At 31.4% G+C, this 15645-nt stretch overlaps 1 protein-coding gene across 1 annotated transcript in view; it reads right to left on the minus strand.

Annotated features, from left to right (window-relative positions):
• LOC145334093 (phenazine biosynthesis-like domain-containing protein 1) overlaps positions 1 to 15353 on the minus strand; it is a 30237-nt gene extending 14884 nt beyond the window's left edge. Inside the window, exons 1-7 of the mRNA XM_080179412.1 lie at positions 15328 to 15353; positions 14107 to 14298; positions 13921 to 13954; positions 13512 to 13583; positions 11695 to 11755; positions 9538 to 9632; positions 9025 to 9058 (exon numbers count right to left, since the gene is read on the minus strand). Of these exons, the coding sequence (XP_080035538.1) occupies positions 9025 to 9058; positions 9538 to 9632; positions 11695 to 11755; positions 13512 to 13583; positions 13921 to 13954; positions 14107 to 14298; positions 15328 to 15329 (490 nt within the window). The 5' untranslated portion in view covers positions 15330 to 15353. The remainder of the gene's footprint in view (positions 1 to 9024; positions 9059 to 9537; positions 9633 to 11694; positions 11756 to 13511; positions 13584 to 13920; positions 13955 to 14106; positions 14299 to 15327) is intronic.
• Positions 15354 to 15645: the final 292 nt, after the last annotated feature.

Raw genomic sequence — 15645 nt, forward strand, 5'->3', positions numbered from 1 at the left:
CTAAATGCGGAGTATTATTCCAGGGATCTAAAGGGATAAGACAATGGCCAATAAATTTATGTACATCCCCAATGATGTTACACAAAATTAGCCCTACTAAAAATTACAATTAGTTGTTGAAACATTTGGACACTCAACTTAATGAAACAACCAATCAAAATTCAACAAAAGTACCCAAAGTTGTTAGGCTATCGAATAAAAAAACGTTATTATAAAACTTTGGGGACTAGTGTAATAAAAAGCCTATTGTCCCCTCCCTTCCTGTATGATACTAATTGTGATAAATACGGAGTATTATTTCGGAAAATTACAGAAACCATTTATTGAATTTACGCTTTTAAGTATCTAGGTATTTATCAAATATTATGTTACTAGTCAATGCGCATTTAGGATCAGGGGTTTGAAGATTGAAAACATAGCCTAAAACCATTCCAATACTTAAAATCTTAAAATGAAATAGCCTAAAACCATCCTGGGACATACATTTCTTGGTGTGGAAAATCCAATCGGTTGAGTAGTTATTGAAATCTTAAGCTTCCGACAAAATGACCTTACTACTTATATAAAAGGATAGTAATAAGACATACAGGGCGTTTAAAAAAAAACTGCGTTTTCCAAATTTGGGAAACAACCATTAGGAGTACAAAAAAATAATTATATGTCAATATTCTCTATACAAATATGCATCGAAATTGTTACAGGTGTTTTTTAATATCTCTGAAAATAACGGCGCATTTTAAAGCATAAATATTTCAAAAGATGCGTATGATGCTTTTTTCTGGTAGAATTTTGTGCCTTATAGTTAGTTTTCAAAAATTTATTCAATTGACATCTTAATACGGCCAATACAATTTTCTACCAATTACACTAAAAATTTCATTTAAAATTCCCTCACTGAAAACAAATATTCAGTTTTCTTTTTGTATACTTAAGAAACATGACCTTAAAAATTGCTCATGTTCGTAAATCCCCACCCCTCATTTATTCCTATAATCCTTTAATTTGATTGACAGGTTAAGATATAAACTTATAATTTATCCATAAATTGTAATTAAATGCTTTAATAAAAAAATTCAAACTTCAATAACTTTTTTGTTTTTAGAGATTTTGCTGTCAAATAAAAAGAAGTTTTTTTCTTTTTACTATAACCTACGTTATTAAAGAAGATTCTTTTACTGCAAATGCATCACAATCAAGAAATGTGAAAAAATGACAAATTTCAGTTTCTTAAAAATGCTTTTGTGAGGAGCTAAAAAGCATTTCACCTTTAAAACTCATTTTCTTATACCTTTTTCTAAATTAATATTGAAATTCTACGATTTTTTTTTATACATAATAGAAGAGTTATTTTAATTTTTCTTGCACAACATTTTTCACATAAAGCATTTTTGGAAACTATGTACCTATCATAGAGGCCGTATTTTTAGAGATAATGAAAAACACCTGTTATAAATTTGATGTACTTTTTTACAGAGAATAAGGACATATAATCGTTTTTTTTCTGTATTCCTTCTGGTTGTGTCAGAAAAACGGAAAACGCAGTTTTTTCTGAAACACCGTGTATATATTAAAAAGAGTTTTGAAATGTAATTGTCTAGAATTTTGAATTGTTCTTTAAATATTTTATTACAAATATTTATATTTAAAGATATACTAATGAATTTAGAATTTACGTGGATATTTTGACAGGGGAAAATATGTCGTCAATTTATATTGCTAACATGGATCCCCTTTTTTGGTCAGTATGTTTATCCAGTAGGTGGGAGGGTTAAAAAGGCTGGGGTGTATCGTTACTTTTGCCAGCTGGAAGTATCACTGTATTAGAGTATACATGAAAATCTGTTGCAACATCCAAGTAATAATATATCGATTACTACTATGTTTGGTTATTTAGACACCTTGACTTAAAAAGAACATTTGAAAATTAAAGCTTATACATAAACTGTGAACCAAAAAAATACGCAAGTCTGAATTTTCAGAATATCAGCTTTATTATTCATTTAGGATGATTTTACTGTAAATATGAAATGTAGATGCATCTTTTGGTTACAAGTTTCCACTGTTAAATTTTTATTAATCAGCACCAATGAAGCACAAGATCTCAAAAACAGCATTTAGGGGTGAACCAAAAAGATATGCAAATATAAAAGAAAATTAATGGGAAAACTGTTTTTTTTTCACTTTTCTTCACTTTTTTGGTGAGCCAAATGTTATCTAAGTACATGCCCATTACAACAACTTGTCTATTAACCTATGTACCATTTTTTGTAGTCATAGCAATCTCCAATGGAGCCTACCGACATGAAATAAAACCATCTTCTAAAAACTACAGAATTTACCTTATAAATTGGAGTAAATAAGATTGAAATTTTTTCTTTTTTAATACTGCTTGGCTCGAGGCTGCTATGAATACAAAAATTGGACCATAGTTCAGTGTATGGGGTGTCATCATGGGCATGCACTTTGATAGCATTTGACTCACCATCACCGCCAGTAGAAGCATCTTAAAGACCACCATCCTCCAAATCAAGATTTTAAAATGGATTTTTTAGCACATCAAAAAACATTTTTGCATACTGTTAAGGGTAATTTTTATCTTTAACATTTATTTAGCTTTATCCATAAGACTGGAGGTCAGCTGCTGTCCTCTAAAGTGATAGGGGTCGAATTTCTTTTTTTCTAATATTTCTTATTTAGGAAATTCATTAATTTCTACCTTATACTATATTTCATAATAATTAATGCATAAATCATTTTTAAAATTATTAATTTATCAGAATCAATCTTTAAAAGACGAGAAAAGTGAAAAAAATCGTTTTTCCATTGCTTTGTTTTGGATTTGCATATCTTTTTGGTTCACCAGTATTTCCCCCAAATGCTGTTTTTGAGATCTTGTGCTTCATTGGTGCTGATTAATAAAAAAAATAACAGTGGAAACCAAAAGATGCATCTACATTTCATATTTACAGTAAAATCATCTTAAATGAATAATAAAGCTGATATACTGAAAATTCAGACTTGCCTATTTTTTTGGTTCACAGTTTATTTGTTATTTTATTATTCTTATTTCTTATTTGTATCTAAGCCTCTCCATATTAACAAATGTTCACCAGTACGTCCGTCTGAAACTTTTTTTTGTTGAAGCATAATACTATCGGCTACTATTTCAGATATACGGATGTAAGTTTTTTTATAAAGATTTCATATACACATGAGCATAAAATGTATAATTTACCGGTGTCTACTGGTAAGACTTTAGATTTCTTTAGAAACAGATTTGAATTACTAGAATGATTAGTACATAAATGTTGGATCTCTGCAGTTCACGGTAAAATATTGCTGGTAACGAATATTGCCACAAATCTATGAATTTTAAAGGCTGCTAGCTGCCAAACGGCTGAACGTACAGATCATACCCGCACACCATTTTAAGCGGTATAAGAAGGCCTACAAATAATCTTGAATAGCCAAGATCCAATGATGCACAGGGAAAGCTTCACTGAAGAAAAACGCGTAAAATAGGCCTTTTTCGCGCATTTCTCTGTACTGCGAGATAATTATCCATAATTGATTCATGGCTATTCCAGAATATTTGTAGGTTTTCTTATGCTGCTTAAAACAGTGTGCGGGCATGATCTGTACGTTCAGCCGTTTGGCAGCTAGCAGCCTTTAAATTCATAGATCTTTGGCAATATTCGTTACCAGCAATATTTTACCGTGAACTGCAGTAGATCCTAAATGTTTTTATCATGTCTTATATAAGTGTTTCTGTGCATTTAAGAAAAAAACAACAATTATCTGTAGTTATTTTGTAGTTGTCAGGCGACTCTTGAAGTCTTAAACATTGTTCTGACTGCTTAACCAGTTTTTGATTAAACCAGGCATGATAAAGAATAAAACAATGGAAAATAAATTGATATACATCACCAATAATGATATCTAAATTACCCTCTCTCTAAACTAAAATTTATGGCTATAAAGATTAAGTTTGGAACCAACCAAACAAAATTCAATAAAAGTACCCAAAGTTTTTAAGCCAACGAATAACGGGAATACAAAACTTTGGGTACCAGTGTAAATTACAGTCAAATGATTGCTCTTTTCTGGATTAAGCTGTCGGCAAGTTTAAGTTTAATTCTGAGGTGGATTCTTAAAAAAAAATTTTAACGAAAACAATTTTGCCCCACTAAGCAATTAGTGGGGCAAATTTTTTTTAAGAATCCACATCTGTTTTATCATTTCACGCTTTTGTTTAAGACAATATTAACTTGATATCTGTAGCAAAGGATCATGTTAACTGCTGAACCGATGTGGTTCTCCTTTACATTGAATCATCTTACAGTTCCAAAGAATATTATGCTTCCACCCTCCTAAGATAGATAGCACCCAGAAAAAGACCCTCCAATTTTTTCCCTTTTTCTTGTAAAAACTAAAATTGAAAGTCGACCTAAATTGCCCTTAAAGGTCTCTTGGGGCATATCCGTTATAATTTTTTTATAAAGCTGCGCAATTAATGTATAAAAATGTCTTTGTTGAACCTGTCATTTGCAGAACTACGGAAATAGATGTACAACACACATGTACTATTAATATACAGGGAGGGAGGGGACATTGGGATGTTTATTATACTAGTCCCCAAAGTATTATAATAACGTTTTCTTATTTGTTGGCGAATCAACTTGAAGGAATTAAAAAAAATTTTGATTGGTAGTTAAATTGAGTTTAGTGTTTAACCGTTTCAACCACTAATTGTAATCTACAGATAGGACAATTTTGTGTATTATTATTGGGGATGTACATCAATTTATCAGCAGTTGTCTAATCCCTTTAGATCCCTGATTACCATAACTGGAAAAATCCATCATGTATCCGTATTTGTAGATTTGTTGTCATCCTCAAAATAAGGATGACAACTTTCATAAGTAGTGAAGCAATAGATTTATAGTATGAATTATAAACATCTACTTCCCATTTGCAAAGACCTAAAATTCTGCAGACGAGAAAGAATTTCATTAAACTTTGCTCTCTAAATTCAGCTGTTAAATGCTTTATTTTGCTTTTTGAAAAAGAAAGGGACAATTTTTGCGAAAAATTGTCCTTTCTGTCCAAAATTGTGTAAAATATTTAAAACATTTAAACCCCTCTATTTTTTTTTTAAATACGGTATATTACTCCCCTTGAACGTATAGAACCCCTTATTATACCCCCATGCAAAATAAAAAGCTTGGGCATCCTTGTGTTAACATTAGTTTACAATTTACTTTTTGTTCTTTTGCCAGCACCCGGCTGTATTGAAATTTTTCAAAAAGTCGGTAGTAGGTCTTTGAAAAGGGGGTGATGGTTACATATACTATTTATCGCTCTATATATATTACTTTAATAACGAAGCACAGAAATATGTAAAACTATTGATAATCCTATTAAGAAAAGATGGGCCTAGTACAAAGTGGTTTTATTTATCCTCTTAATTTCATACAAAAAATCAGGAATCTTAAGGGATAAGACAATGGACGATAAACTGATGTTGTACATCCCCAAATATGATACACAAAATCCCCCTGTTGGTTGACTAAAATTTCAGGCTGAAAGTTTAGACACTACAATTTTTGGGGAAAAAACAATAAATATGCATTAAAAGTAGTAACATTTTTGAGCCAAATATAAGATTACATTACATTGTCATAAAACTTTTGGTACCAGTGTAATTTACAGCCCAATGACCATGCTAAATCCACATCGAAACATTGTGAAATATTGCTTTATAGTTACATCAATTATAAATGTTTTTCTTTTTTTTATTCGCTGCGAGAAAAGTTTTTTTTTATTCAATTATATTCTTTTTTTTTGTGTGATAAAGGAATCCTTTGTAGGTCATCACAAATGGACAAATAAACATGTTTACTCACTTCTAGTGCCCGCACAATTATGCAAAAAACGTAAATATCTGGTTTTAGCAAACTAAAACTTTTCTGATGTATAAATGTATAAGACAGACAAAAACCTGGCCCAAGTCCCGGAGACCCTTTTCGTCTGCTAGCAAATTGCTTTATTATCTTTTGTAGGGACTCGACTGTGTTTATATTTCTGACGCTATTAGCTGACTCCAAAGAGCTAATGCAATATCGGGATAGGGTCATCGCACCGTGAGTAGGGTTACATTTAGCTCGTGGGGGTAAAGCTACTCTCGCTTCCTCTGTTTTAAATTTTTATGAGATTCCTAACAATTCAAATCAATGACTAGGTAAAACGCCCTAACATCCAGCTAAACTTAAGATTGAAGAGGGTGCCTTGTTCACCGAAAAACAGATCTATAGTATAGATGTATAAACAGACAACTACCTTCCTAACTTTTTCAATGACCTTCTTCGTCTACTTTTCAATTATTTTCTGCTATTTGGCTGTTTTAATATAAGCGACACCATTGGTTGATTTTCAATGACCCAATACAAAGTTTGCAGAAGGTTGATGCGATGTGGAATGGGATATACAGTTATTTATCCCTTTTTCCCTCTAGTGTTTTACTCTAATCTCCGAAATATATTTCATATAAATAATTATAAATAAAAGGACTTTTTCTCTGTAGTGAATTTATTAAAATATAAGTTCTCTTTCAGAGGGAGGGTACCTCTATTATACTATTTAAAATTCATTACTTCAAGAAGTTTATATGTATAATCATACAGTTTAATTGCTACTATTAGTGTGATACTTTTCGACATAGTAGTCCTTTTTGCTAAAATCTAAAATCTATTTGCTAGTTTATTTGAAACTCATAAAAAAAAACTATCCATCCCATTCCCATAACCTTCGAAGCAAGATATTTCCAGATTTCTGTTCTCATGGGTATCGGTCAGCTGAATTTGAGTTTCCGATTGTGTACATAGTTTCCTCATCCTATCTCAATATTTACTACTAGCTAGAAAAGCTTCAAACTTTAAAAAAATCAAGAACTAGAGAGACCTGTCATGTCTCAATGTTTGATGGGTCTGTCTTTTTAATGCCATATTGGCTAGTATTGAGTTAGAAACCTGGTTTAGGTGTCTATAGAAAGGTTTTTACATGACCAATCAAAAACTTTCAACATTATAGGGTCTAATTACAAGATTTCAAGTACTTAAGACGATTTCTTCCTTTTTAATCTCCATGTAAGGAAAACTTTTCTATAAGAGCTAGGTATCAAGCTGTAGTGCTCAGGAGAGTTGAGTAAATTCAAAATTCATCAGTGTTATCTCATTATCATTGCTTGGACATGAATTGGGTAATTTTTTGTTAGTTTTTGACCAAAACTGTAGGGTTTACATTAACAAAGTGCAGCGATTGGCTTTTATAAAAAGACCCCTTAGGTATAGGTAGATACAAGATATTTCTAAATTTGTGTTCACATGAAAATCTAAACTTCTTGCGAAAATAATTGTCTTTATTGTGTAAATCAATTTTCTTATTCTTTTTCCCTGCATGGAACTCCTCTTGTATTTTCTTAAGAAATACATTTATGCTTTTTAATGATGATTTCCACTTAGCTGGCATGGAGTGGACATTAGACTGTAAATTACACTGGTTATTAAATGTTCTTAAAAATATGTTATCTTATTCATTGGCTCAATAATTTAAGTACTTTTATTGAGTTTTGATTAGAAATTCAAAACTAGCAATGTCTAAAATTTTCAACCAATAACCTTATTCTTCAGAAGGGGTATTTCTTTTTTTTTTGGGGGGGGGATTTATTTTGGGAATTCAGATATAAAACATTTGGGATAATGTAAATGTACGTACTAGCACACTCTCTTGATGTTAATTGACACTAAAAAGACTTTTCATTAGACTTCACACGAAAATGTTATTAATATCTTATTTGTTTTTTATATACATTTAGAAATTGAAAATAGTTATTTATCGCATCGTATTATAGACAGCTTTCCGCAGATATTAAAATAAAAAAAACTGTATTTGCTTGCCACGAGGGGCCGAAGGCCCGGGCTTGTGGTAAGCTATATGCATTATTGGAAATGATATTTCAAAAAATCTTTGTTTAGTATTTAAATAAACCTATTTTTTTACTTTGACATTTAAGATGTATTTTTTTATACTTTAATTAAAGTTAAGGTTTGGAGAATAGATTTATTATCCTAGATGTTCAATCACACACAAAAATGTATCCATCTTTGATAGGATTTTCTAGCCGATTAAGATTTTTGAATATGATAATAGATATTTGAATATGATTAATATGAATGAAATGAAAAATATGATAAGCAATTTTTCATATTTTATCTATAGAACCCAAGGGAGGGAGGTGACATTTGGCTATTATTACACTAGTCCCCAAAGCTTTATTTTAAAAAGGTCACCTCGTTGGCTTAACAACTTTGGGGACTTTTAATGAATTTTGATTGGTTGTTTAATTAAGTTAGGTGTCCAAACGTTTTAATTGTAATCTACAAGAGGTAATTTTGTGTATCATCATTGGAGATGTCCATAAATTTATCGGCCATTGTCTTATCCCTTTAGATCCATTATAGAACCCTAATATTTTTTCCTTTCCAAATTCCTATTGCAACTCAGGTTATACCCTTGAGAATTTATACTACTAAAATCTAATTCTATCTGACAACAAAAATTGTTAGCAAATACGTAAAAAAAACTGGGACAAGAGTTAAAAGGTGTAATAACTAAAAAAATAGGGGGAAAAGACTTACGAAAGAAATATGTCTTTGTGTATAAAGCTGCTTTAATTATTTAATTTTTGAATTAAAACTTTTAAAACAAAAATAAAGACTTAAAATTATATGTTTTGGCCCTAAAGATTTTTTTATTCAATTATGTAAAACCAGTTGCTTCCCCTCTAGTCTCAAAGGGTTGGCGGGATTTGTCGGAAATGAGCTTAAAACAACCCCACAATATTTGCCTAAGATTGCCTGAATAGCACAAAAATTCAGATCGGTAATTTTCGAGATCTTTATCTTCAGAAGAAAACCTTAATACTAAATATAATACGATAAATGCATATTAAAAATAATTTCTCACCTAAAAGCTTCCCAGTTTTCTTGCTGAAATAAACCTAAAGTAGAAAATTATTGATTTTCTGTAAGCACCATTATAAAAAGGATTCTGTTTGTAGTTTTAGGTTTGTTAAACAATACATTTTAGAATAATCATAACAATTTAAAACCCTGTACGGATATCATTGTTTTGTAATGGTAATTTCCAATATGACTTCAAACCCGATCAATATCCGCTGGATTAGAATCAGTCCTCAGTCATACTGAAAAATTATGTATCATATCGTATTATAGCCAGTTTTCTAAAATAAATATTAAAATAAAAATTATAATATAAATACCAGTTTTGTTTTTGTCCTTCGGGGCTAACAAAAACTGGTTTTTATCTAATAACTTTAAATTTTAATGTCCGAGGAAAGGTGTCTATCATACGATGCGATGAATAACTATTCTGGAAGTGTTGTAATTCTAAAATAATCATAAGAAGTTCGAAACTTTTTGATATTTTTACAGTAATAAGAAAGAAAATTCACGAAACCTCCTTTACTGGCAGTCCACAAGAAATGATATCAGTCAACTCTTTATAATCTTCCTGTCGCTCTATCACTCCCTCGTTCAGTGGTAATTCAAGAGCTAAAAAATAAAGGGCATACTTATTAAAAAATGTTATCTAATATTTATTTATAAATCAATCCTATACTGAAAACTACGTGGTAAAATTTTAAGTTCTTATGTCTTCAGCTTAAATAAGAAACAAGGATGACAACATTCATAAATGCGAATCTTTTTATAATGATAAGCTAATCATAATGGTTTATACTTCAAGTAAAGTATAGATTCGTTTCAAAATTATCAATTCATAACAGGTTTATTAACGCAGTTGCGAACATTTTAAAACTTTTAAGATATCAACTTAGGTGTATATAAAATAGAATAAGTAGACAAATATAAAACAAGGATGACACCATCCATAAAAGCGAAGCTCTGAAACGGTGGACAAACAAACATTAACATTTGTAGAGTATCAGATCTAAAAAATCAGTACATAAATGAATAAATGTCGAATCAAAACTATAAGTAAATTTGTTGAAAAACTGCTTAAATACAGGATACTGTTAGGGACATACTTACGTTTTTAGGACTTTATTATAGAGATGATTCACTTATAGTTATAACATTGTACTTTGTTCTCCTAGGAATCAGTATCCCAAAAATCAGATCAATCGGATATTAATATCACATAAAAATTTGCTGTTAAAAAAGTAAAAAAATCAACATGTTTAAAATGGACGTACGGACATTCTGGTTATGATTATAGAGTTGCTTCGTTTTATAACTCGTACCTAACTACTACAGGAATCACCATGCAAAGTTTGAAATCAATAGGACAATTCTAACATGCCTAAATTAACGAAAAAAGCTATCCGTCATGTACGTACGGACAGACCAACCCTAATTATAGAATAGCCTCGCTTTTAAAAAGGATGTAGGGCAAATTTGAGAGTGAGTAAATACTTTTTAACCCTTAACGGTCGGGGGGGGGGGGGGGGCGTTGAACGCCCCCCCATCCGGTTTTTTCTATCTCATTTTCTGTGTGTGAAAGATAAAGAACCCAAACTGCGTGACTTTTTAAGTTTGGGTATGACACATAACTGAGAGATGGAATTTTTTGAATATCTCCATCCTGGTGGGCACAGGATGCCAGCAAACCTGGCAGGGTCATCCAGGTAAAGAGCAAAAATATTTGTTTGACTTAAAAAAGCATTTTATCTTACCAAAATACTAAAATATCCTCTAGTAGTACATCCTCATATTATATACAGGTGTTCAAGTCAATTTCAGGTTCCAGGTATGATCCTGCAGGTCCTGATCCTCCAGGTCTCCAGAAATCTTTAAATGGCTCCTGTGGCCGCAATTTTTGACTTAGAGACTTCAAATTTTAAACTTAAGCTGTTCTTACATGTATACATAACGTATTAAAATTTCATAAAGATCCGCCGCCGTTTTCCCGCCGACCGCCGACTGCGGCGGCTGGCAGCTGCTAAGTACAGCTGCGGCCGCTGAAATTTATATTTTGATATTTGAAATATAAAATTTACATAAAGATTAACATTTTCTGCAAAAAAAATTTTATTCTAGCTTCAAAAATAAAAAAATTACAGCCGTTTGAAATTTTTAAGTAAAAAAAGGACCTAAAAACAAAGGTTGTTAAATAAAAGGGTGAAGGAAGCGAAAATTGACCTTGACTTACTTAAGGTCGGAAATTCATCATAACACAGGGGACTTACACAAAAAATTTTAGCCCTCTAGCTCTAATAGGAACTGAAATAACATGGGGGGGCGTTGAACGACCCCCCCCCCCCCCGACTGATTAAGGTGCGGCAAGGGGCCCGACTGTAAGGGGTTAAGCAACAGAGATAAGAAAGACTAAGACAATAACGATTCTTATTGAGTAGATCTGCTAAGTTTAAAAATAAGCATAAGCAATCATTAATATATAAAGCTAAAGTTTCTTGCAAGTTATATAGGTATGGGGATTATAAAAAAAAATTTCCTCAAAAAAAGTTTATATAGTTGTCATGAGCAGCTTGTACCTAATCATTTTAGTTTAATTGATAAAGATTATTTCTCTGATTTTTCTGAATTCAATGAAAATGATCAATCTGAAGTTAAAATGAAATTAAAATATTTTTACCAATTTTTCCTTCATCTAACTCAGCTGTCAAAATTCCACTTGCAGTTGAGAATTTTATAATCTAAAACAAAAAATTTTAATCAAAAATAATTTATTGTGATATACAGGGTGATTCAGAAAAAAATGAGTTTTTCGATTTTCAGAAACAACCAGAAGGAATACAGAAAAAATAATTATATATCCTTGTTCTTTGTACAAAAGCACATCAAACTTGTAAAAGGTGTTTTTCATTATCTCTAAAAATGCGGCCTCTATGATAGGTGTATGGTGTCAAAAAATGCCTTGTGTGAAAAATGTTGATCAAGAAAAATTAATATAACTCATCTATTTTGTATAAAAAAATCTTAAAATTTCAATATTTATTTAGAAAAAGGTCTAAGAAATGTACTTTAATGAGTTTTAAAGGTGAAATGCTTTTTGGCTCATCACAAAAGCATTTTTAGAATACTGAAATTTGTCATTTTTTCATATTTCTTGATTGTGATGCATGTGGTTTAAATAATCTTCTATAATAACGTAGCTTATAGTAAAAAGAAAAAAAAACCTTTTTATTTGACAAAAAAATCTCTTAAGATAAAAAAGTTATCAAGGTTTGAATTTTTGAAATGAAAATGCCTTTTAGAAACCCTACCCTATTTAAATGAAGTTATTATGATGGATTATAACTCACAAGTATAATTTGTCAAAAGGGGGCGGAGATTTTGGAGATTAAATCCAGTCTTGCACCAAATATAGAGGAAATTCAGGGGGAGGGGGGGAGGAATTTAGGTAACAAGATGAAATATTTCCGGTCATGAGCTGGTTTTCCGGTCATGGAGCATTAAATCTTAACAATAGATTACAACAAAACATTTGATTTATAATGTGATAATTTAATTTAAATAAATTATAATTTTAAGATGTTAAATATTTACAATCTTTTGAATACAAATTTTAATAATCAAAAAATATGTTTGTTTATATTTTTAGAATAGTAGACATTTTTTATTATTCATAAATCTACCTAAAAAGTACAAAATAATGGCCGAAAAAGTCATCACACACACTTTTTGAAATCTGTATGCTCTAAAAAGCGCTGATGTTTTCAGAGATATTCAAAAACACCTTTTCTAAGTTTAATGTATATTTTTATAGAGAACAAGAACATATAATTGTTTTTTCTATATTCCTTCTGGTTATATCAGAAAATCGGAAAACTCAGTTTTTTCTGACTCACCCTGTACATGGATAACAGTCTTGAAGATAAAGGGATCTAAAGTGATAAGACAATGGTCAATAAATATATGTATTTCCCCAATGATGATACACAAGATTACTACTTCCTAAGATTACAATTAGTGGTTGAAATGTTTGGACACTCAACATAATGAACCAACCAATAAAATTCATTAAAAGTCTTCAAAGTTGGTGAGCTAACAAATAAGAAAACATTATTAAAAAATTTTTGGGGACTAGTAGAATAAAAAGGCTAATGTACCCTCCTTCCCTGTGAAAATCACTGTTGTAATGGGACAATGTAAATGACAAGAAAGATGCAATAATTCCTTTTTATTAGGTTGAGAATTTAACACAAGTTTTTCTATTGATTGGATCACTTTTAGGGGTGTATATTTTACTACTGAACTGATATGTCTACCCTTTCAGTTAAGCTGGTAGTTATCAAATAAGTAGTACAAACCTTATTTTTATTATTAGCTTCTTTAAAGATGACTGTAGCATATTTGTCAATCTGTATGAAGGAGTTATATGCTTTACCACTGAACAGATATGACTATCCTTTCAGTGAAGCTGGTAGTAATAAAAAAAGTAGTACAAACCTTATTTTTATTATTAGCTTCTCTGAAGATGACAGTTGCTGCGGCCAAGGTGGCATGTCCACATAGAGGTACCTGAAAAACATTAAAGTAAAAGAAATGAGGAGGTATGAGCTAATGTAAATTTTGCCAAAGGAAGGGGACCCTGTTCTGATATTGTATTGGGTCTTTAAAATCAGCTAATAGCGTAGGGATGTAAACACAGCCGAGTTCCTATTTAGAACAGAAAGGAATTTGACTGGAATATACATACATTTATTTGTAAACAATAAGTATGTTTTTATAAAGAAGTAAATACAAAGGAGAGTTAATTTCTTTTTAGATAAGGATATGTATTAAATGTTTTTAAGGAACATATTTGTGATTCAAATGCATCCATTTTGATAAAAAAATGAAATTAACAATATAATACCTCAACTGTTGGAGTAAACCATCTCAGATTAAAACTAAAATCAGAGTACAGTTAGCTTTTTTAAAATTGGCAATACAAGATATATTCTATAAAATGTAGATCTTAAATTGCTTCTCTTTGAAAGAATAGTGTAATCAATCCAAAGATAAAATAATTTTGATAAGATGATAATTAAAAAAAATATACCTGTCACTATTTTCAAAATCATCGGCAGCACTCAACTTGGTGACAAAAGCAGTTTCTGAAATGTTCATTTCCCGCGCAATCTTTTGTTTCATCTCATCCTGAATGTCGTCCTCCAGAAGCATAACAGCTGCTGGGTTTCCGGCAAAAGCGCTGGCGGTGAATGCATCAACTGTGAAAATTGGCAACTTGGTCCTAAAATATATTTTTTTTCAGGTAAATTTTAATGTGACAGCTTATATATTTTGCTACATGATCACCAAGTAACCACATAATGCCTTTACATTATTATTACTGCTATACTCATCATGTCAAGATTGAAATTAGTTGGGTTGTACAAATTAATAGTGTATAAACATTACCACTAAAAATTTAAATCATAATAGAAACTTTGTCAAGGAGAAGGAGGTATATCAATTACTCAACCCATGTCTTCTTATCCCCTTAAAGATTTCTGACATCACCTAACTCTTTTCTAAAGATTTAATTTTTATCATAGACGGACAGACAGACATAGAGATAAAAAAGCATTGAGAAGGTTAATCCATTAGAAATAGCTTTAAGCAGTGGCGTGCGAAGCACTTTGCCTAGGGGGGGGGGGGCATTTTGAAGATTTTGTAAAATTTTGCCCCCCACCCCTAAATCAAAGTGCTAATAAATACTAATTTTAAATACGGGCGTTTTAAGGGGTGGGATTATTTGATTATGTGCCTTCTAGTCCTTATCCCTTCTTCCCCATCCCTATTTCCCATTTCTATCACCCATCTCTTCCCTCCCCATCCTTTCCCCCATCTTTTCCTCCCCATCCCTTCTGCCCACCCTGCAATGACTGAAGGGATAAAAGCAAGAAGGCATCTTCGCTAGGGGGGAGGGGGGCGATTGCCCCAAATGCCTCCTTCGGTTCGCACGCCACTGGCTTTAAGCTGTGTCACTTATGAATATAACAGTCCTTGTATAAATATGAGAATTGATAAATGTATGAAACCGATATATACTCACAGGATTAGAACCGGTTCTCAGCCATATTAAAAAATCATGCATAGCATCGTATTACAGACAGTTTTTCATAAAAAAAACTAAAATGAAAAGGATAAGATCAAAATCAGTTTTGTTAGCCCGGGCCTTTGGACCCGCGGGGCTTACATAACAAGTTTTAATGTTATAATCATTTTAATATCCGCGGAAAGCTGTCTATGACACGGTGCGACAAATAACTATTCTTACATGTTGAGTAGAAATGTAAACACAAACTAAAATGAAATGAAATGAAGAAGAAATACCAGTTTTAAATCAAGATTTGATATAAATACATATTTTATCTACATATAATATTGCATTAGTATGTATACTAAGAGTGGATATAGATGGATATTATGACAGGGAAAAAATTGTCGTCAATTAAGGTTGCTAACATGGACATAATTTATTGGTCAGTCTGTTCATCCAGTAGGATGGGAGGGGATGTGGTAAACGAGGTGGATTTTAGCCCACTGCAAGTTTCACTGGTGTAATATCCATGTAATGATAAATCCATTGTACTGA

Source organism: Acartia tonsa, chromosome 1, assembly GCF_053477335.1.
Source record: "Acartia tonsa isolate MP-2025a chromosome 1, ASM5347733v1, whole genome shotgun sequence".
NCBI lineage: Eukaryota > Metazoa > Arthropoda > Copepoda > Calanoida > Acartiidae > Acartia > Acartia tonsa.